This window comes from Lampris incognitus, chromosome 15, assembly GCF_029633865.1.
Source record: "Lampris incognitus isolate fLamInc1 chromosome 15, fLamInc1.hap2, whole genome shotgun sequence".
Classification (NCBI taxonomy): domain Eukaryota; kingdom Metazoa; phylum Chordata; class Actinopteri; order Lampriformes; family Lampridae; genus Lampris; species Lampris incognitus.
Window position 1 is genome coordinate 50,045,334 of NC_079225.1, and position 20,979 is coordinate 50,066,312.

Genomic DNA, 20,979 nt, shown 5'->3' on the forward strand with positions numbered 1-20,979 from the left:
ACACACACACCTTGATGCGCATTCCTTATTTTATAATTTATTCAGTCTGTTGTATTTTCATCTTCTTTTCCTCTCTGTTATGTCTGAGGTGGATTACCAGTCGCACCAGTCACCTGGACTCAGCCGCTGACGTTCTGATTTCATAATAATTGTTAGAATTGTTATGTTTGTTATGACAACCCAGCCACTGTGGATGCACAAGCCAGTGCATTCTTAGTGCCGGTCCCAAGCCCGGATAAATGGGGAGGGTTGTGTCAGAAAGGGCATCCGGCATAAAACCTTTACTCAATCAAATATGCGGATCATAAATCGGATTTCCATTTCAGATCGAAGGCCCAGGTTATCAACGACCGCCACTGGTACTGTCGGCCAGCAGGGTACCGGTGGAAACTATGCTACTGTTGGGAGAAGGAGAGGGGGAAGGCATGTCCAGAGGCAGCGGGAGAGGAGGAAGGGTAGGAGTGTGGAGGTGAGAGTTGGAACTTTGAATGTTGGCACTATGACTGGTAAAGGGAGAGAGCTGGCTGACATGATGGAGAGAAGAAAGGTAGGCATACTGTGTGTACAAGAGACCAGGTAGAAAGGGAGTAAGGTCAGGAGCATTAGAGGAGGGTTCAAACTGTTCTATCATGGTGGGAATGGGAGGAGAGATGGGATAGGGGTAATTCTGAAGGAAGAGTATGTAAGTAGTGTACTGGAGGTGAAGAGCGTGTCGGGCAGAGTGATGAGTATGAAGCTGGGAATTGAAGTTGTGATGATGAATGTTATCAGCACACATGTCCCACAAGTTGAGCATGAGATGGAAGAGAAAGAAGAATCCTGGAGTGACTTGGATGACATGGTGGAGAGGGTACCCAAGGAGCAGAGAGTGGTGATTGGAGCGGAATTCAATGGGTATGTTGGTGAAGGCAACAGAGGTGATGGTTAGGTATGGTGTCAAGGAGCGATATTTGGAGGGAAAGATGGTGGATTTTGCGAAAAGGATGGAAATGGCTGTGGTGAATACATATTTCAAGAAGAGGGAGGAACACAGGATGACGTATAAGAGTGTAGTAAGGTGCACACAGGTGGACTATATCTCCCCCCCTTTTTTTCTCTCTCTCCCCAATTGTACCTGGCCAATTACCCCACTCTTCCATGCCACCCCGATCGTTGCTTCACCCCCTCTGCTGATCCGGGGAGGGCTGCAGACTACTACATGCTTCCTCTGATACATGTGGAGTCGCAAGCTGCTTTTTTTCACTTGACAGTGAGGAGTTTCACAAAAGGGACATAGCATGTGGGAGGATCACGCTATTCATCCTGTTACAATGAACAGGTGCACCAACTGACCAGAGGAGGCACTAGTGCAGCGACCAGGATACATATCCACATCTGGCTTCCCACCCGCAGACACGGGCAATTGTGTCTGTAGGGACGCCCGACCAAGCCGGAGGTAACACGGGGATTCGAACCAGCGATCCCTGTGTTGGAAGGCAACGGAATAGACCGCTACATTACCCGGACGCAGATGAACTATATCTTATGTTGGAGGCACGATCTGAAAGGGATTGGAGACTGCAAGGTAGTGACAGCGGCGAACGTGCTAGGCAGCATTGGATGTTGGTCTGTAGCATGACTTTGGAGATCAAGAAGAGGAAGAGAGTGAAGGCAGAGCCAATTATCAAATGGTGGAAGTTGAAGAAGGAAGACTGTTGTGTGGAGTTCAGGGAGGAGTTAAAACAAGCACTGAGTGGTAGTGAAGATTTGGTGGATGGCTGGGCAACCACTGCAGAAATAGTGAGGGAGAGAGCTAGGAAGGTACTTGGTGTGTCATCTGGACAGAGGAAGGAAGACAAGGAGACTTGGTGGTGGAATGACCGTACAGGAAAGCATACAGAGGAAGAGGTTGGCAAAGAAGAAGTGGGATAGTCAGAGAGAGGAAGAAAGTAGACAGGAGTACAAGGAGATGTGGTGTAAAGTGACAAGAGAGGTGGCAAAGGCAAACGAAAAGGCGTATGGTGAGTTGTATGAGAGGTAGAGACTAAGGAAGAAGAAAAGGACTTGTACCGATTGGCTAGACAGAGAGGCCGGGCTGGGATGGATGTGCAGCAAGTTAGGGTGATCAAGGATAGAGATGGAAATGTGCTGACAAGTGAGGAGAGTGTGCTGAGAAAGTGGAAGGAGTACTTTGAGGGGCTGATGAATGAAGAAAATGAGAGCGAGAAGGTTGGATGATGTGGGGATAGTGAATCAGGAAGTGCGGTGAATTAGCAAGGAGGAAGTGAGGGCAGCTATGAAGATGATGAAGAGCTGAAATGCGGTTGATCTAGTTGACATACCTGTGGAGGCATGGAGAAGTTTAGGAGAGATGGCAGTGGGGTTTTTAACTAGATTGTTTAACACAATCTTAGAAAGTGAGAGGATGCCTGAGGAGTGGAGAAGAAGCATACTGCACCATTGCACCTCATCACCTCTTATTTCACCTGTATATAGTCAATCCTTGTGTATATATCTGAAGATTGTTGTGTTGTATTGTAGTGTTGTTATTCTATGTTAAGTACACTGAGAGAGTCATGAAACCGGAGTCAAATTCCATGTTTATGCAAACCTACATGGCCAATAAACATGACTCCGATTCTGATTCTGATACCGATTTTCAAGAATAGGGGTGATGTGCAGAGCTGTAGTAAGTACAAGGGTATAAAGTTTATCAGCCACAGCATGAAGATATGGGAAAGAGTAATAGAAGCAAGGTTAAGAGGAGAGGTGATGATCAGCGAGCAGCAGTATGGTTTCATGCCATGAAAGAGCACCACAGATGTGATGTTTGCTTTGAGAATGTTGATGGAGAAGTATAGAGAAGGCCAGAAAGAGTTGCATTGTGTCTTTGTAGATTAAAAAAGCATATGACAGGGCACCGAGAGAGGAGGTGTGGTATTGTATGAGGAAGTTGGGGGTGGCAGAGAAGTATGTAGGAGTGGTGCAGGATATGTATGAGGGAAATGTGACAGTTGTGAGGTGCGTGGTAGGAATGACAGATGGGTTCAAGGTGGAGGTGGGATTACATCAAGGATCGGCTCTGAGCCCTTTCTTGTTTGCTATGGTGATGGACAGGTTGATGGACAAGATCAGACAGGAGTCTCTGGGGACTATGATGTTTGCGCATGACATTGTGATCTGTAGTGAGAGTCGGGTGCAGGTGGAGGAGAGCCTGGAGAGGTGGAGGTATGCACTGGAGAGAAGAGGAATGAAAGTCAGTCAGAGCAAGACGGAATACCTATGCGTGAATGAGAGGGAGGACAGTGGAATGGTCAGGATGCAAGGAGTAGAGGGGACAAAGGCGTATGAGTTTAAACACTTGGGGTCACCTGTTCAAAGTAACGGGGAGTGCAGTAGAGAGGTGAAGAAGAGAGTGCAGGCAGGGTGGTGAAGAATAGTGTAAGGAGTGATTTGCGACAGGTACCAGCAAGAGTTAAAGGCTAGGTTAAAGGGAAGGTTTATAAGATGGAGCTGGCAGAGTTGAAGATGCTAAGATTTTTAGTTGAGAGTGCTAAAGAAGGACAGGATTAGGAACGAGTATATTAGAGGGACAGCGTGGGTTGGACGGTTGGAACACAAAGCAAGAGAGGCAAGATAGAGATGGTTTGACATGTGTGGAGGAGAGATGCTGGATATATTTGGAGAAGGATGCTGAATATGGAGCTGCCAGGGAAGAGGAGAAGAAGAAGACCAAAGACGAGGTTTATTGATGTGGTGAGAGAGGACATGCAGGTGGCTGGTGTGACAGAGGAAGACGCAGAGGACAGGAAGAGATGGAAACGGATGATCCTTTCTGGCAACCCCTAACAGGAGCAGCTGAAAGTAGTAGTAGTAGTAGTAGTAGTAGTTATGTCTGTTGTCTTGATGAATGCTCAATAATCCAGGTAAGAAAATCAAAGAAGGTTGAATCAGTTCATCCGGATACAATGTTTATTGACAGATACGTTTCACCACTCAACTGACATCTTCAGTCTAAACTGATTGCAGGTATCCCCACCCTTATAAACAATACCGTTGCCTAAAAACCAAAACCAACAACCAGTTTCACTTATACATTGGGGAAGCTAAACAGATCCAGGCCAAAAGAATGGCACAAATTGTTGTTGTTTATCGTAAACCAGCACATACTGATCAGTACTTAAGGTTTGACTCTCATCATCAACTGGAACACAAACTAGGAGTCATCAGGACGCTGGACCACCGAGCTGACAACGTCCCCACCTACACAGCAGCCAGGGAAGGGGAGGAATCCCACATTCAACAGGCCCTGGTTAAGTGTGGTTATCCTAACTTGGCATTTGTCAAAGCCAGGAAGACCCCAAATAGTGCACCAGCTGATTGAAGAGAGAAGGACAACAGCTGTCTAAGCGTTGACCACTGGTGATTCTCTATGTGGCCTGAGTGTCAGAAAAGCTGAGACACGTATTTTCCAAACATCGTGTCTCCGTTGCTTTCAAACCCTAAAACACGCTGCGCCAGAAGTTGGTCCACCCCAGGATCAGGTCCCCCAGCACAAACAGAGCAATATAGTGTAGCTGGTAAGTGCCAGGAGGATTACCGTGACTTGTACCTTGGGGAAACTAAACAGACACTGGCCAAGACGATGGCACAACACAGGACTCCACAGTCTACACCATCTACAGGCCAGTGCCACTCTTTCAGAGATGAGGATGTGCACATCCTTGATAGGGAGGAACGATGGTTTGAACAGGAAGCTAGAGGCCATCTTATGTGAAGAGGGAACAAATGACAATCCCTGAACCGAGGAGGGGACCTAAGAGTACGTCTCACCATCTTACAATTCTGTGATTGCAATATTCCCCAGTCCTCTGTGAACAGTATACATGGCCATTGTAACTCTAGTTAATGGTCACGGTAATTTGCATATGAAACTGGTCGTTGGTTTGGGTCGTTATGCCACTGTGTTGTTTATAAGGGTGGGGGCAACTGCAGTCAGTTGAGACTGAAGAGGTCACTTATGCCCTTTTTCCACTGCATGGTACCGGCTTGACTCAACTCTACTCTACTCGCTGATTTTGGTTTTCCTTTGGGCAAAAGTAAGGGATAGTACCTGGTACCAGGTACTTTTTTTGGTACCACCTCCACCGAGGTTCCAAGTGAGCTGAACCAATACTAAAAGGTGACATGAAAATACCACTATAAATAAATGAATAAATATGTAAAATATAAATATAAATAAATATATGTATATTTATATTTTCTAAAATATAAATTAAAAAAAAAAACCTAAGTCAACGCCCATAAATGACCAGCAGGGCTTCGCTGTGAGGGGATACTATGTGCAGTGGAAACTGAAATCCCAAAAAGTAAATCAAGTAGGGTCGGATAGAGTAGGGTGGAGTTGAGCCGGTACCATGCAGTGGAAAAGAGGCATTAGATGATGATGAAACGTTTCTGTCAATACACGTTGTGTCCAGATGAACTGATTCACCTTCTTTGAGTTATGTCTGTTATGAACATTGTTTTTTTACTTGGACAAATAAAAGTTCCAACAAGTCGAGTTATTTGACCATTCTAGTCGATAAGGAGTCTAACCATTCTAAAACCTTTCAAATATTTACAACGCTGCAAAATAATAATAGTAAGATGAACAAGAAAGAAGAAAAATAACATCTGACACAAATAAATGGGACAAACTAAAGTGAACATTTTTCCTGCTCAGTATCACAAATATCTATTCTATGTTTGACATGCTGTTGTTGGGCTGGTAAGAGCCTTATGCGTCGTAGGAGTCGATGGCATCCTGGTACAGGAGGAACCTGAGGAGCGAAGCCGGCAGCCGCAAAGTATGAAGCCGTCTCAGACGACTGGTTCCAACCAGCTGGCGAATCCTGACTCTGCACAGCTGCATGAGAGGACGAGGTGGAGCTGCAACACAGTGTGGACAGAGACGTGTGACGTCCTCATAACGCTTCAATAGACACGCCCTGCTTGTACATAGGCTACACAATGAATGCAAACCAAATAAAGTGAAAGTGAAGACCCCAGCATGGGTGTGCGCGCCACACACATTTCCAATTTCATGGATGCGCCCTGATTTTAAGGGTGTAAAGAATCAACTCTGTATTCTCTGAGTTCTCAATAATTGCATACTGGAGGTCACCGTCTGTTGATATTCCATATGCTCACCTGCTTTGTCTTTGATACCGAACCAGTCAGGGTAACTGTCCAGGTGTTCCATCAGTCTGCTGCACAAGGTCACATGGCCAACGTAGTCCAATAGGACGTCTATAATCGGCCCCGCCCACCGACTCATATTGGAAGTAGAGATGATCTCACAAAACTGCCAGTTAAACACAGTTAGCCATTCAGAGAAGAGCTGCATACTTAGTATCATTTACGCTCTCACATCCATTTGGACAAACATTATTCTAAAGAAGAAAAATAAATGATAATAATAATAAAAACAGCACAAAAACAACGTTTCAGCCCTTCGAGCTTGAACCCCTGATAATAATCAGGATTATCCGGTGACTTGAAGTAAAATTGTTTAACAGCAATGTAACCACGAGCCCAGTCTCACCAATCTGCATACAAACTGATGTGAGAGGGTAATGACAGAGACATGAGATTTTGCCCATTGATTGGAAGTTGTGTGTAAATGCTGCCCAAGAAATATGACCCCAATCGGCCTGATGGTGGTACTGACTGAAGGTAAACATTTTGAAATTTGAAAACTCATAACTAAGTCCTATTTACACCGGAATTGGTACAGACATCCATCTGTCCTCACTCTACAATTTTACCTCAGCAACTACTAAAGTCCACCTGACTAGATTCTCCGCCATGTAGAATTTTTTGAAAAACACATTTTTGACATCTCCTACTAAACCGGCACGGTAGCGCAGTGGTTAGCGCTTTCACCTCACAGCAAGAAGGTCCTGGGTTCGAACCCCGGGGTTGTTCAACCTTGGGGATCATCCCAAGTCATCTTCTGTGTGGAGTTTGCATGTTCTCCCCGCAGACACGGGAAGAACATGCAACATGTGTCTCCGGTCTCCTCACCATCAGAAAAACATGCATGTTAGGGTTAATATTCCTGGCTGTGCCCCCGACCAAGTCAAGGGAAAAGGAGCTGGAGTTGGTCCCCGGGCACTGCACGGCAGCTGCCCACTGCTCTTAGTTACACAGCTGGGATGGGTTAAATGCAGCACTTAATTTCTCCACAGGGATTAATAAAGTATTGTAGCGGACTGTATGGACATAATTCACCGTAATCGGTTGATGTTCTGCGTTAGGTAGACACGGGCCCTTTAAGAAAGTATTTCCGGGTTGACAGGGTGGAGTGACGACTATGTTTGTTTGGAGCAGCGCCATGTTGCTCTCTGTGATTTTGTACGGAAGAATAAATGACACACGTGTTCGTGTAGTCAATGAGAGAAATTTTCCGTTTCTACTTTCCTGCAATTTCCACATTGGTGACCCCGACGTTTGTCTGCTGGACGTTTCCAGAGACACCTCTTCGTGAACATGACGACTAATGCGGTTTCCCTCAAGCTGCCGGAGTTCTGGGAGTCGTCAGCCTTGGCTTGGTTCGCCCAGACAGAAGCGCAGTTCGCATTGTCCTGGGTGTCTCCCTGCCTGCCGCCCAATGACTGCTGGGATAGGCTCCAGCATCCCCACGACCCTGAGAGCAGGATAAGGGGTTCGGATAATGGATGGATGACTCTCGGCAGTTCAACAGCAACCAGAGTGGTGAGCCTCCTCACAAATCTTCCGCAGCAGTATAAAACGAGATACTCAAGGCTCACCTGTTGGAAACTTTTGAACTTCCTGACGCTGAGCGGGCCAGCCGGCTCGTCTCTCTACAAGGCCTCGCTGACTATAGCCACTGAACTTATGGACAGGATGCTGGCTCTCCTGGGAGTGTTTCTGCGACTGCTGCCTTCTCAGGTACAGGCTGCTTTAGCCAACACCACAATCACCGACTGTCATACTCTGGCCGAGGAGGCTGATACGTTTTTCCTGGCTAGTCAACAGCAATTTCCACAGTATCTCAAAATCAAAAGCAAAAAAAATCAAAATCAAACCGTTGGTCCAATTGATACCAAAATTTCTGTGGTTCATGATTAGACCAAGTTTATCAAAATTTGTATAACGCTTGTTAATACCATGTTTAGTTTTCAAGATATTAACAAATGAACTTTAAAAGAGCGTGGCTCAGCACATAAATAGACAAAAGTCAACAACCGTTGGGCCAATCATAACAAGACTTGCAGAATATAGCCACATATATGTGTCAGTACTGAACCACATGCTTGGACTCAAAACGCAGACTCAGTTCACAAAAATCAGTCCTTTTAATCGGAAAGAGGTTGGTACACAGGTGATCAGATAACAAGGCAACAGTGCACAAATCGGCAGGCGAAAGGCAGGGTCGAAAAGGCAAAAAACAGGTCAGGAAACTATAGGGCTAAAGAAACTCACACAAGGAAAACATGCTGGAACGCTGTCACAAGGAACAAGACGAACTGGCACAGAAGGAAGAGAACACTAAGACTATATACTCTGGAGGAGGGGAGAAGATGAGACGCAGGTGCAACACATTAGGGCAGGGCAGGTAATCACACAGGAGGGAGACACATGAGGGCAGGAAGTAAAAGACCTGAAACGAGACAAGAGGTGAGTAACAAAATGAAACAGGAAGTACAAGACAAAGAATACTGGGAGAAACAAAATATTTAACTATCCAGACGGGGCATGACAGGACCCCCCCCCCTACGGTCGGCTCCAGGCGGCCCAGGGTGGGCCCGATGGAAGTCCCGGATGAGGGAGGGGTCCAGGATGTTGCTGGCCGAGACCAAGGAACATTCCTCCGGGCCGTATCCCTCCCAGTCGACCAGGTATTGGGAGCTCCGGCCCCGACGCCGGACCGCCAGGAGCTTGCGGACAGTGTAAACAGGGCCACCATCGACGAACCGGGGGAGGGGGAGGGGGCATGGAGGCAGGGACCAGAGGGCTTTCTATGGCCGGTTTGATCTGACTCACGTGGAAGGATGGGTGGACTCTCATGGCTCTGGGGAGTTTAAGCTTGACAGCAACTGGGTTAATGACTGTGGAAATAGGGAATGGCCCCACAAACCTGGGAGCGAGTTTCCGGGACTCCACTCTGAGAGGCAGGTCTTTAGTGGATAGCCACACCCTCTGGCCGCTGCTGTAAATGGGGGCAGGGATCCGCTATCGGTCACTCGCCTTCTTATAACGCTCGGAATTGCGGGGCAGGGTGCGTCGGGCCCGGGCCCAGGTGTGGCGACAGCGGCGAACCAGAGCCAGCGCAGAGGGCACACACTGACCTTCCTCTCCAGGGCAGGGAAGAGAGGAGGTTGATATCCATAGGCACACTGAAAGGGGTAGAGACCAGATGAGGAACATGGGAGGGAAGTGTGTGCATACTCAACCCAGGTGAGCTGACTGCTCCATGTATTGGAGCTCTGGGAGGCGAGGCAACGCAGGCTGGTCTCCAGCTCCTGGTTCAGCCACTCCGTCTGACCGTTGGTTTGGGGATGGTGGCCAGATGAGAGGCTGATGGATGCTCCCAGGAGTGAACAGAAAGCCCGCCAGAACTGTGCCACAAACTGCGGGCCCTGGTCAGACATGATGTCCCTGGGGAAGCCATGGAGACGAAAAACATGATGCAGCATCACCTCGGCTGTCTCCTTGGCTGAGGGCAACTTGGGCAAGGGAATAAAATGGACCCTTTTCGAAAATCTATCCACCACCGGGAGGATGGTGGTGTTATCTTTGGAAGGGGGGAGACCAGTCACAAAGTCCACGGAGATGGCTGATCAGGGTCGATGTGGCACAGGGAATGGGCGAAGCTGACCAGAAGCTGGGCGTCGGGAGACCTTACTGCGCGAGCACACACAGGACAGGCTGCCACGTACTCTTTCACCTCCTTCTCCACGACCGGCCACCAGAACAGCTGTCGTATGATGAACAAGGTCCTGCGTACCCCAGGGTGACAGGATAACCGGGAAGAGTGGGCCCAGTGGATGACCTGTGAGCGCAAGACAGGAGGCACAAACAGCCGGTTTGGTGGGCAGCTGGCTGGAGGTTGACAGTTCACATTGGCCTCGTTGATCCTTCTCTCAATGTCCCAAGTGACAGAACCCACAACACACGAGGGGGGAAGAATGGGAGTAGGATCTTTGCAAGAGTTCTCAGAGGGAAACAAACGGGAGAGAGCATCAGGCTTTAAGTTCTTGGAGCCAGGGCGATAAGACAGGGTGAAATGGAACCGGTTGAAAAAGAGAGCCCACCTTGCCTGCCAAGAGTTGAGCCTCTTTGCCGTCCTGAAGTACTCAAGGTTTTTATGATCCGTCCAGACGAGAAAAGGCAGTTCGGCCCCCTCCAACAAGTGCCTCCACTCCTCCAATTCCACTTTGATGGCAAGCAGCTCATGGTTGCCAACATCATAGTTTCTCTCAGAGGCCGACAGCTTAGGGGAAAGAAAGGCACAGGGATGTAGCTTATTGTCCTTAGCCGACCTCTGAGAGAGAACAGCTCCCACCCCCACATCAGAGGCATCCAGCTCCACCACAAACTGCAGATTGGGGTCAGGCAACGTTAGGACAGGAGCTGAGGTGAAGCTTGTCTTCAGTCTCTGGAAAGCGAGCTCAGCCCGGGGGTTCCCACTGGAAGCTAGGCTTAGAAGAGGTCAGTGCATGAAGGGGAGCAGCAACAGAACTAAAATTTCTGATGAACTTCCTGTAAAAATTAGCAAAGCCCACGGATCGTTGAACCTCCTTACGGCTAGTGGGAGTGGGCCAATCAACAACAGCGCTAACCTTTTCTGGGTCCATCCTGACCTCCCCCTCAGACATGATGAACCCCAGGAAGGACACGGAGGGCACGTGAAACTCACATTTCTCAGCTTTGACAAAGAGTTGGTGGTGGAGGAGGCGCTGGAGGACCCGCCGGACGTGCTGAATGCGAGTTTGCTCATTAGGGGAGAAGATTAAGATGTTGTCCAGGTAGAAGAAGAAGAAGAGCTGCTGACCTGTCGCCTCCGCTGGAGCGGCGGGGGGCTGCAGGGTCTGGTTCTGCCTCTCACTGTCTCATACAGACGCTTGTCAATCTTTATAGCCAGGGCTATAAGGGGATCCAGCTCTGCAGGTAGGTCCAGAGAGGCTAATTGGTCTTTGAGAGTGTCAGAAAGTCCATCAAGAAATGCATCAAACAAGGCTGGCTGGTCCCAATAACTCTCTGCTGCTAGAGTGCGGAACTCTATGGCGTAATCAGAGACCCTCTTCTTACACTGTCGCAGTCTCATCAGGGCTTGGGCTGCCTCCCGTCCAGGGGCTGTGTGCTGGCAGATCTGGGTGAGGTCTTGCAGAACAGCGACAGTGAATTGCAGACAGCCCACTCTGGCATTGAAATCGCCCAGCAAGAATATTTTGTCCTCATTGGGTATACGACGGACAGCCTAATCTAGTGACTGATGGAAGTGGTCCTATACGTCATCCTCTGATGGTAGCGTTGGTGCATAGGCACCTAGGAGGGTGGCATAGCGTTTCTTTGCCAGAGGAATCCTGAGTGACATGAGCCTTTCACTTATGCCAATCGGTGTTTTAGTGAGTCTTGGTAGGAGGCTGTTTTTATTGCAAAACCCACACCATGCTGATGTTGTCCTCCTGAGGGTATCCCTTCCAGAAGAAGGTGTAGGTGTCCTTCTTCTGGGAGCCTTCATCCATGTCAACATTGTAGCGGTTGAATTCTGCAGCAGTGAGTGTAGTCGTTTGCTTTGGTCTTTCAGCGTTAGCGTCCAGCAGAGTTCTTATGTTCCATGTTGCCAGTTTAAAAAGGATTATTTTCTTTTGTTTATTTCGACCGTAGAGTGGAATGTCCCGACAGGTGTGGTAGCCTATCTAGGATGTCTTGAGTGGGCAATGTTTAGGCCACCTTTTCTAAGCCCCTCCCCAGTTGGGGTGAGCTGTGTGGCTCCTAAATAGGGCTGCTCAGTCACACAGGCCGAGAGAAGCTGCCACTCAAACCCAGCTGCCGACAACCCTGTGCAGCTGGCGTGCAGGGGTCTGATTAGGAGTTTCCAGTGCATTCATACCTGCTCCCGTCACCAGACACCCCATCGCCGCCAGACTTTGATCCATATTCCCGTTGCTGGTCATCATCATCAACTTTTATTTTAATAGGCAAGTTGATTAAGAGCAAACTCTTATTTCCAATAACGGCCTATGTTGGGGGTAAGTGCCCCCTAGGGGAAGGGGATGGGGAGTAAAATAAAAAAGAGGTAAAAACGAGGAACAACAGTGACATGACAGGCCAAGTACACAGATATAGACATCACAATCAGTACAACAAAACATTCATAGTGGTCATACTTACGTGTGCAGAGGAACAACGCTGGCATATAGCAACAGGTAAGACATAGCACACACGTTCACGCACAGTAGAGCAGTAGCAGCAGATATGGAACAACCCAGGAGAAGGTTAATACACGTAAGCAGTGGTGGCAACATACGACACATCCAAAGGCAACATACAGCACACACACATAAAGCATTAATGGTATCGGCAGCACACAGTATCAGCAGCGTTAGTCAGTGGACAGTTAATTACAGCAGACAGCACAATTAATGGGACAGTATAGCAGGCAGTTAGGAGGCAAGCAGACATACAACTCAGGCAGTGAGGATATACAGTACATTTAGCGGCGATAAAGCAGACAGCAGGGGTGTAGCAACAGGTTATGACATACCGCATGTTTAGCGGGGTTTAAAAACAGACGGGGGGGGGGGGCAGCAGGTTAGGCTATGACATACAGGCAGAGTATAAAACAATCATGGGAGCAGGAGGACAGACAAACAGTAATGGTGGCAAGGAGTTGGCTCAGGTAAAACAGCTGCAAGAGTGCAGTAGTGTATTCGTTATGGTTTCCCTAAAGGAACGGACGGAGATGAATTTTTCCATATTCAGGGTTTTTGTAGCCTGTTCCAGCTGTTGGCTGCTGCATACTGAAACGAGGAGCGGCCTAATGAGGACTTGGTACTGGGAATACTTACCAGGATGTGCGTAGCTGAACAGGTGGAGTACTTCTGGGGTGGGCGTAGGTGGAGGAGGTGTGTGAGATATGAGGGAGTGAGGCCTAGAAGTGTTTTGTAGATAAACGTCAGCCAGTGGCTGTTGCGTCTGGTTTTGAGGGAGGGCCAGTTTATGAGGGAGTACAGCTCGCAGTGATGGGTCCTATAGGGAGCATTGGAGGCAAAACGTATGGCGGAGTGATACAAAACATCCAAACGCTCAAGAGATCCCTTGCAGGCTAAACGGTAGATTACATCGCCGAAGTCGAGTAGCAGCAGGACAGTCATCTGGACCAGAGTGCGTTTCGCCGAGGTAGTGAAAGAGGAGCGGTTTCGGTAGAGAGCCAAGCCTTGCTTTGACCTTGGCCTGCAGTTTGGACAGATGTTCCGAGAATGACAGGGTGCTGTCGATCCACACTCCTAGGTATTTATAGGAGGTGACCACTTCCAGCTTTTTGCCATCTGCGGCTATGATGGTGTCAGATTGGGAGGCACCTTTGCGGCCAAACCACATCATTTTGGTCTTGCTGGTGTTTAAGACCAGGCCAAGGGCAGAGTAGCCAACTTGGATTTTTATAAAACTCTCCTGGAGAGTTTTCAGGACAGCATCAGGGGAGGGACCAGAGGTGTACAGGACTGTATCATTGGCGTAGAGGTGTATCATGGAGTTTCCGGCAAACTGACCTATATTGTTGATATAGACTGAGAAGAGGGCTGGTGCTAGAATGGAACCTTGGGGCACCCCCTTCGCGATGGATAGGGGCTGGGACAGCAGGTTGTCAGATTTTACTGACTGTATGCGACCGGAAAGGTAGTTATCGAACCAAGCTACTGTTTGATTTGTGACACCTATGCATTTCAGACGTTCCAGGAGCAATTTATGATCTACGGTGTCAAAGGCTTTCGCCAGATCAATAAAGGTGGCAGCACAGCAGTGCTTGGCATTGAGGACATCGTTGAGTACTTTAGTAGTAGCGGTCTCACAACTGTACCCTGAGCGGAAACCTGACTGATTGACTGATATTATGTTATGGGTGTCTAAAAAGCGTGTGAGTTGTTTGCAGACTAGTCTTTCTAGTACTTTCGCGATGCATGGTAGTATTGAGATTGGGCGATAGCAGTTGGGGTCAGCATTGTTTCCACCTTTGAACAGGGGACGTGCCAAGGCTGCTTTCCATGCAGAGGGCAGTTCAGCTGTGTGCAGGGACTAGTTGCAGAGGTAGGAAATAGGTTCTGCCACGATGGGGGCTGCAGATCGGTAAAAAAGGGGTCCAACCCATCGAGTCCAGGGGGCTTCCTGGGATCCAGTTTACTGAGGACTTCAGAAACCTCTTTCTCAGTAAAATCCTGCAGTCCAAAGCTGGGGTATGTAGCTGTACTGGGCAGAGAGGTGGGGGGTGAGACAGGAGGCACTGTAGAACTGGAGGGCATGAGGTTAGAAGGAGAGGTAGGAGGCATAGGGGCGCTGGGAGGCCGAGGGATAGATGGTGGAGCAGAAGGTGCTGTAAACTCAAACAGGTTTCCGGCTTTAATAAGTGGTTATTAAAAGCCTCTGCCACACGCTCCTTTCCAGCTATGACCAGATCGTCGACCACCAGGGAGGGGGGAAGTTGGGATGAAGAGGGTTTGTTCTCCATCTCTTTAACGGTCTTCCAGAACTTGTGAGGATTTGAGGCACTGAGACTGAACTGTTCTTGAAAGTAGCTGGTTTTGGTTTTGCGGATGGCCTGGGTGCACTTGTTTCTGATTTTTCGGAAGGATAGCCAGTCTTCAGGAGATTTTGACCAGCGGGCTCTACGCCAAGTGACGTTTTTAAGACGGAGCTGTTCTGCTCGGTCACGGTCGAACCACGGGCTGCATCTGTTTTTGATCCTCATTTTTTTAGAGGGGCGTGTTTATCGACTATCTTGCGGAAGGAGTCATAGAAAAAAGACCAGGCGTTATTGATGTCAGGGAGTGGACTTATTATGTCCCACTTGACAGCAGCTAAGTCGTGGAGGAAGGCTTGTTCATTGAACTGTTTGAGCAGTCGCCTGTGGGTAATTAGGACAGGTTGTTGGCTATGCCGCCATTGCAGATGCAGGCAATGAAACAATGGTCAGTCAGGTCTCTACTGAAAACACCGGAAATGTACCTATCGGGGTTATTTGTAAGAATGACGTCAATAAGTGTGCCCTTTTCAGACAGATCTGGGTTTTTGGGGTCGTACTGAGTGGGACTGGAGATAATTTGTGTGAGGTTAAGGGAGTCCCTTTGTCGTAGGACTTGGGCTGGAGGATTGAGCATGTCCCAGTTAAGGTCGCCCATTAGCACAAGCTCAGACTTGGTATAAGGGGCCAGGAGGGTGCTAAGCGCAGGTAGAGCACTGGCGGGGGCAGAGGGGGGGGGGCGGTAGCAGCCAGCAACAGACAGCGTTGAGTGTTGGGCTAGCTGGATGGTGAGAATAAGTAGGTCGAACTGTTTGGGCATGGATTTCCTGGTGGCGATGGAGCATTGGAGATGTTCCTTAGTAAAGATAGCTACCCCACCACCTCTGGAGGACCTATCCTGTCTAAAGACATTGTAGCCTGCAATAGCAATAGCGGAATCTGGAAAGCTCTTTTTTAGCCAGGATTCGGAAATCACTAAACCATCAGGTTCAGAGCTGTGAACCCATACCTTTATCTGATCCATTTTTGGCAACAGGCTTCTGGCATTTACATGGAGGAAACCCAGAGCTTTGCGGGAGCACAAATCAGAGAAGGTCAGGTTCATAGGGTTGGTATCAGTACAGTGATTTGCAGTAGCAGGACATGTGCCAGAGCTTGTGGGACTAGATACGACACATGAACCAGGATGAACATGAACATTACCAGACATTAACAGTAGCAGCAGAATCAAAGCACGGCAGGGAGTTAACTGGGGGTTGTGACGTTTTGTCATTTCATACACAGTTTTGTCAGCAGTTTTATCAGAAGGCAGCAAAATCATTTTATGGAGCAAATTCATAATATGACATGACAGCAGTGGCAGGACAAAGGAGATCATATCGTTGCTATTATTTGTCAGTCCCAAGGTTCTGGTTAGCAGGAGTGCATCGCTGTCTCTGTTTGGTGCATAGGTACCAGCTGTTTGGTGCATAGGTACCAACTGTTTGGCGGCTAGGTACCAGCTGTTTGGTGCATAGGTACCATTGCACTCAAACGCATTGGGAACGTTGCATGAGGTTCACGCGCAAGAATGGAAGAAAACGCAATGAAAGCATGATGAGAAGACAGGCTTTAGCCATGGTTAGTCCGCTAGAGTAGAGAATGGCACTCACCCACAGAACCACAGTCCTCAGCGACAGTACGAGGTAGTTCACGTAGCATAGCTAAGCTACACCCAGCAGTCCTGAAGCTAGCTAGCAGCCCGACAGTTCGGCGGGGCAAGCTAGCCGGCTAACTGGGTGAGCAGCCAGCAACGAGGGGAGAGAGCGGGCTGGCTAGCTGTTTAGCTAGCGGGGAAGCTAGTCGAGGCCGGAGGGTGCAGCGAGGGGAGAGAGCGGGGGCTGGCTAGCTGGTTAGCTAGCTGGTTAGCTAGCGGGGAAGCTAGCCGAGGCCGGGGGGCAGCAAGGGGAGAGAGCGGAGGCTGGTTTAGCTGGTTAGCTAGCTAGCCGAGGTCGGGGGGTGCAACGAGGGGAGAGAGCGGGGGCTGGCTAGCTAGCGAGGAAGCTAGCCAAGGCCAGGGGGTGACGAGGGGAGAGAACGGAGGCTGGTTAGCTGGCGGGGAAGCTAGCTGAGGCCAGGGGTACAATGAGGGGAGAGAGCGAAGGCTGGCTAGCTGGTTGGCCAGCCAAGGAAGGTGAGCAGCAGGGGAAAGGGGCTGGGATGGGAAGATTATCGGGGGCCAGGGGTTGATTGTGGAGCGAGGGCTGGGCAGAGAGGGGGGGTTGGGGGAGGCTTACGGGGAGTAGCAGATTGGAGAGGAGGGCTGTGGAAGTCGGCAGCAGCAGAAGCAGGCAGGGTGGAGAGCAGCGGCAGTAGCAGGCAGCGGAGGTACTGGTAGTAAGCCGCAAACGTTTAGTTAAGGCTGACATGCATCAGTCTTCTGCTGCTGAGATATAGAGATGGCCAAATCTTCGGGTAAGCTAAACAGAGCACACAACTATGCTAAAACAACTTCAGTTGAGGACTCGTTCGATAAAAACAAAAACAAAAAAACGATTTCTCCCTGGAGACACATGTAAGCAGTCCTTTCCACAAAATGAGGGAAAATGAGCTCAAGCAATCTGACGTGACAAACTCCATGCACCTTGCCACAATTGAACAGGTTGGTGAAAGACCAAACAAGAATGAGAAAATTGTCTCAACGAGGCAGAGGTGGATACCTGCACAATCAGATTATTTAGAGTGCCGTTGGGGGTGCGCATGTCCCAGCAGCACTTCTTCACTGTGAGAGTGTGGGATCCTGTGCAAGGGGGGCCCAAGACGACCAGCACTCTTCCACAGCTGCAGGAGGCTTCCGGGGCTCCAGTCTGTCAGAGGACCGGCTATCGTGCGCCGCCATGCACGTTACTTTTGTCTCAGGGTGTGCTCCCCTAGCCTTTGTCGTCCTAGACTTACCCACAAGGTAGCGGGACAGTGTTTGGTCAATGCCAGGGCGTGTCGACTTCACGTGGGCCTGCGCATTAGATCTCTGGAGACCACTGCTGCTCCGAGATTCCCTACAGTTCAGCCAGGGACCGCAAGGTACCCAGTTACCGTGTGTGGCCACGAGGAGGCACTGCAGGAGCCTTGGCGGTGGAGAGGCTATGTACCGGCAGGGGAGATGTACACGTTGGGCTCCTCTTTTCACCCCCGCAAAGAGGGCTAGCCGGCGGCAGGAGCTGAAAGCAGAAAGTAGCAAGCAGAAGCAGCATGCAGCATGCACTAACTACAAGCACTACTACCCCAGTACTACTGCACTGACGCATCACACACACACACACACACACACACACACACACACACACACACACACACACACACACACACACACACACACACACACACACACACCTGAACACAGCTGTTGCCCGGTGTTTCAGACAGAACTTTCTCCGTGTAGCTTAGGTCATCTCGGCCTGAACGGGAAGTTGAGGTTGCTGGATGAGGGTTGCTACCATAAGCACAGTTAAAACAGGACAAGGCATCACAGCCATTGTCCAGTAAATACTTCAACATGGACAATTTTCTCATGGACAACAGAACTGTAGCTGGAAAGGTGGTGGGGTGGGTGGGGATGTAGGCATTAATATTTGCCCCATGCCTCAGTAGCGTGGCAGCAATCTCCACGCTGCCCTGCCTCACTGTCACCAGCAGGGGGTTGAACATGTCCAGGTTGGGATCTGCTCCAGCCTCCAGCAGCATGCTGACAGCGTCCATGTTGTTGTTGATGACAGCAAAGTAGAGAGCCGTGCTCCTGCGGTCCTCATACATCTTAGAGCGCTCCAGAGACAGCTGGGCATTAACGTCAAAGCCCGCCTGGATCAGGACCTCCAGGACTTCATCCCTGTCGTACTCGGCTGCCAGGTGGAGTGGACTGATGCCGCTTCGCCTCACACGGGCTGTACTGGTGGCTGGGATCAGCATGGACACCATGCTAAACGGAAGCAGAAGAAAGGGTTCATCTAGACTAAAAATGTTAAAACTTTTTTTTAAATTAGAAATGAGTTTTGGGCCTTTTATTTGACTAAGCTGGTATTAGAACGGAATAGACCGCTACTCCACCCAGATGCCCAATTTCTCAGATTTTAAAGCACCAACTCTAGAAACAAGGAACGCCCTGTAAAAACGTATTTCACAGGGGCATCTGGGTAGCGTAGCGGTCTATTCCGTTGCCTACCAACACGGGGCTCACCGGTTCGAATCCCTGTGTTACTTCCGGCTTGGTCGGGCGTCCCTATAGATACAATTGGCCGTGTCTGCGGGTGGGAAGCCGGATGAGGATATAGAGGAATTATTTGTTATCAAACACTGGGGATGCGTGCGCAGCTTGGCTGCAGGAAGAACGTTACCTGACCGTTGATACCGTCTCGGCTTGGTATGAAGACGGCTAGCGAACTTCCGATAAGTTACAACGGGTTGATTTTAGTTTTAAAATGTTTTCCGCCTACTACAACAGCTTGTCAGCCAGTGATAAGACCAGTTATGCTACGAGATGAACCTTGGTGAATGGGACACGTCTTGGAGACCCATATGCTTTAGGCACAGATCAGTGGATTAATGACAAGACAAAATGGCCTAGCCTTCAGTGGCCAAATACTCACGAATACCTGATGGACACACCAAGTCTTTATTCACGGGAGAACTTGAAAGCGTACACATCTCTGGATGCACACAACTATGTTACTAGCGTGGCTCTTTGTGTCCCGATGTTCTGACCAACTACTCCAGAAAATAACATCCCACTTGCCTGGTGCAGTCTTGGAGAGCATCACTGATTTCACCAAGAAAGCCCAACTATCTCAACTCTACAAAACCAAAGAAAGGCAGACAAGGAAGTTTAAAAACGTACAGCGACGAACCAACAACACTAGCCAAGAAGATATACTTACCTGGAGACAAAAGACAGAACATCCCACACAAAACGGAACGCAGAACAGATGGATCAAGAATCTGTCGGACAAGGTACTTTCCCAATCAGAGAAGGAGGTCTTAGCTAAAGGACTGAACTTCGCCATGACACCCAAACAACTACCTATAGTTGACCTCATCACATCCACAGAATCAGCCATAAGGAAAAACAAGCTAACGGAAACCGAGGCGGAACAGCTTAGGTTAAAGGTATCAGCAGCTCTGTCCAATGCGAAACTCCCTCCTTCCAACCTAACCATGGAGGAAAGGAAAGCCGTGACAGCCCTGAGCAAGGATGAAAGCATCACTATCCTTCCAGCAGATAAGGGGAGATGCATGGTTATCCTCAACACAACAGACTACCATGCCAAGATCACGTCATTACTCAATGACACCGACACCTATGAACCTCTGAGACGCGATCCTACTAGTGGTTACAAGAGGAGAGTCATAGAGTACCTACAGAAACTACAGAAAGGAGAAACCATTGATCGGCTACAATACCACCGTCTCTACCCACAAGATAACATTTCATGCATATATGGACTCCCTAAGATCCATAAAGGTGGAATCCCCCTCAGGCCCATCGTCAGCAGCATAAACTCGGTCACGTACAACATTGCCAAACATATAGCCAACATCTTGACCCCTTTAGTGGGCGAAACACCTCACCATATCCAAAACTCCATTGACTTTGTGGACAAGGCGTAAAACTGGAACCGGATGAAACCATGGTATCCTATGATGTGACCTCGTTATTCACTTGCATCCCAACCATGGAGGCTTTGGAAACTGTGAGGCAACGTTTGCTATGGGATGACACCCTCCACAATAGGACCAACCTCAGCCCAGACCAGATTTGCCAACAACTGGACCTTTGCCTGAACACTACATATTTCCAATTCAGGGGCCAGTTTTACAGACAGAAACACGGCTGTGCAATGGGTTCACCGGTATCTCCCATTGTGGCCAACTTATATATGGAAGAGGTAGAACACAGGGCCCTGAACTCATTCAGAGGAACACCTCCGAGCCACTGGTTCAGATATGTGGACGACACATGGGTCAAAATCCAAACACAAGAGGTGCAAGCGTTTACCAAACACATCAACTCAGTGGACAAAAACATTAAGTTCACAAGGGAAGACGTAAAGAACAACAGTTTGCCCTTCTTGGACTGTGATGTCCACATTGGGGAAGACAGGAGCCTCCCCATTGGGGTTTACAGGAAGCCTACACACACAGACCAATATCTACTTTTCGACTTACACCACCCGCTGGAACACAAACTGAGCATCATCAGAACTTTGCAACACAGAGCTGAC

The 20,979-nt window shown here is 49.0% G+C and overlaps 1 protein-coding gene across 1 annotated transcript in view; it reads right to left on the reverse strand.

Annotated features, from left to right (window-relative positions):
- Positions 1 to 5,758: 5,758 nt before the first annotated feature.
- LOC130124909 (ankyrin repeat and SOCS box protein 2-like) overlaps positions 5,759 to 20,979 on the reverse strand; it is a 53,685-nt gene continuing 38,464 nt past the window's right edge. Inside the window, exons 7-9 of the mRNA XM_056294255.1 lie at positions 18,098 to 18,680; positions 6,172 to 6,325; positions 5,759 to 5,910 (exon numbers count right to left, since the gene is read on the reverse strand). Coding sequence (XP_056150230.1) covers positions 5,759 to 5,910; positions 6,172 to 6,325; positions 18,098 to 18,680 — 889 coding nt within the window. The remainder of the gene's footprint in view (positions 5,911 to 6,171; positions 6,326 to 18,097; positions 18,681 to 20,979) is intronic.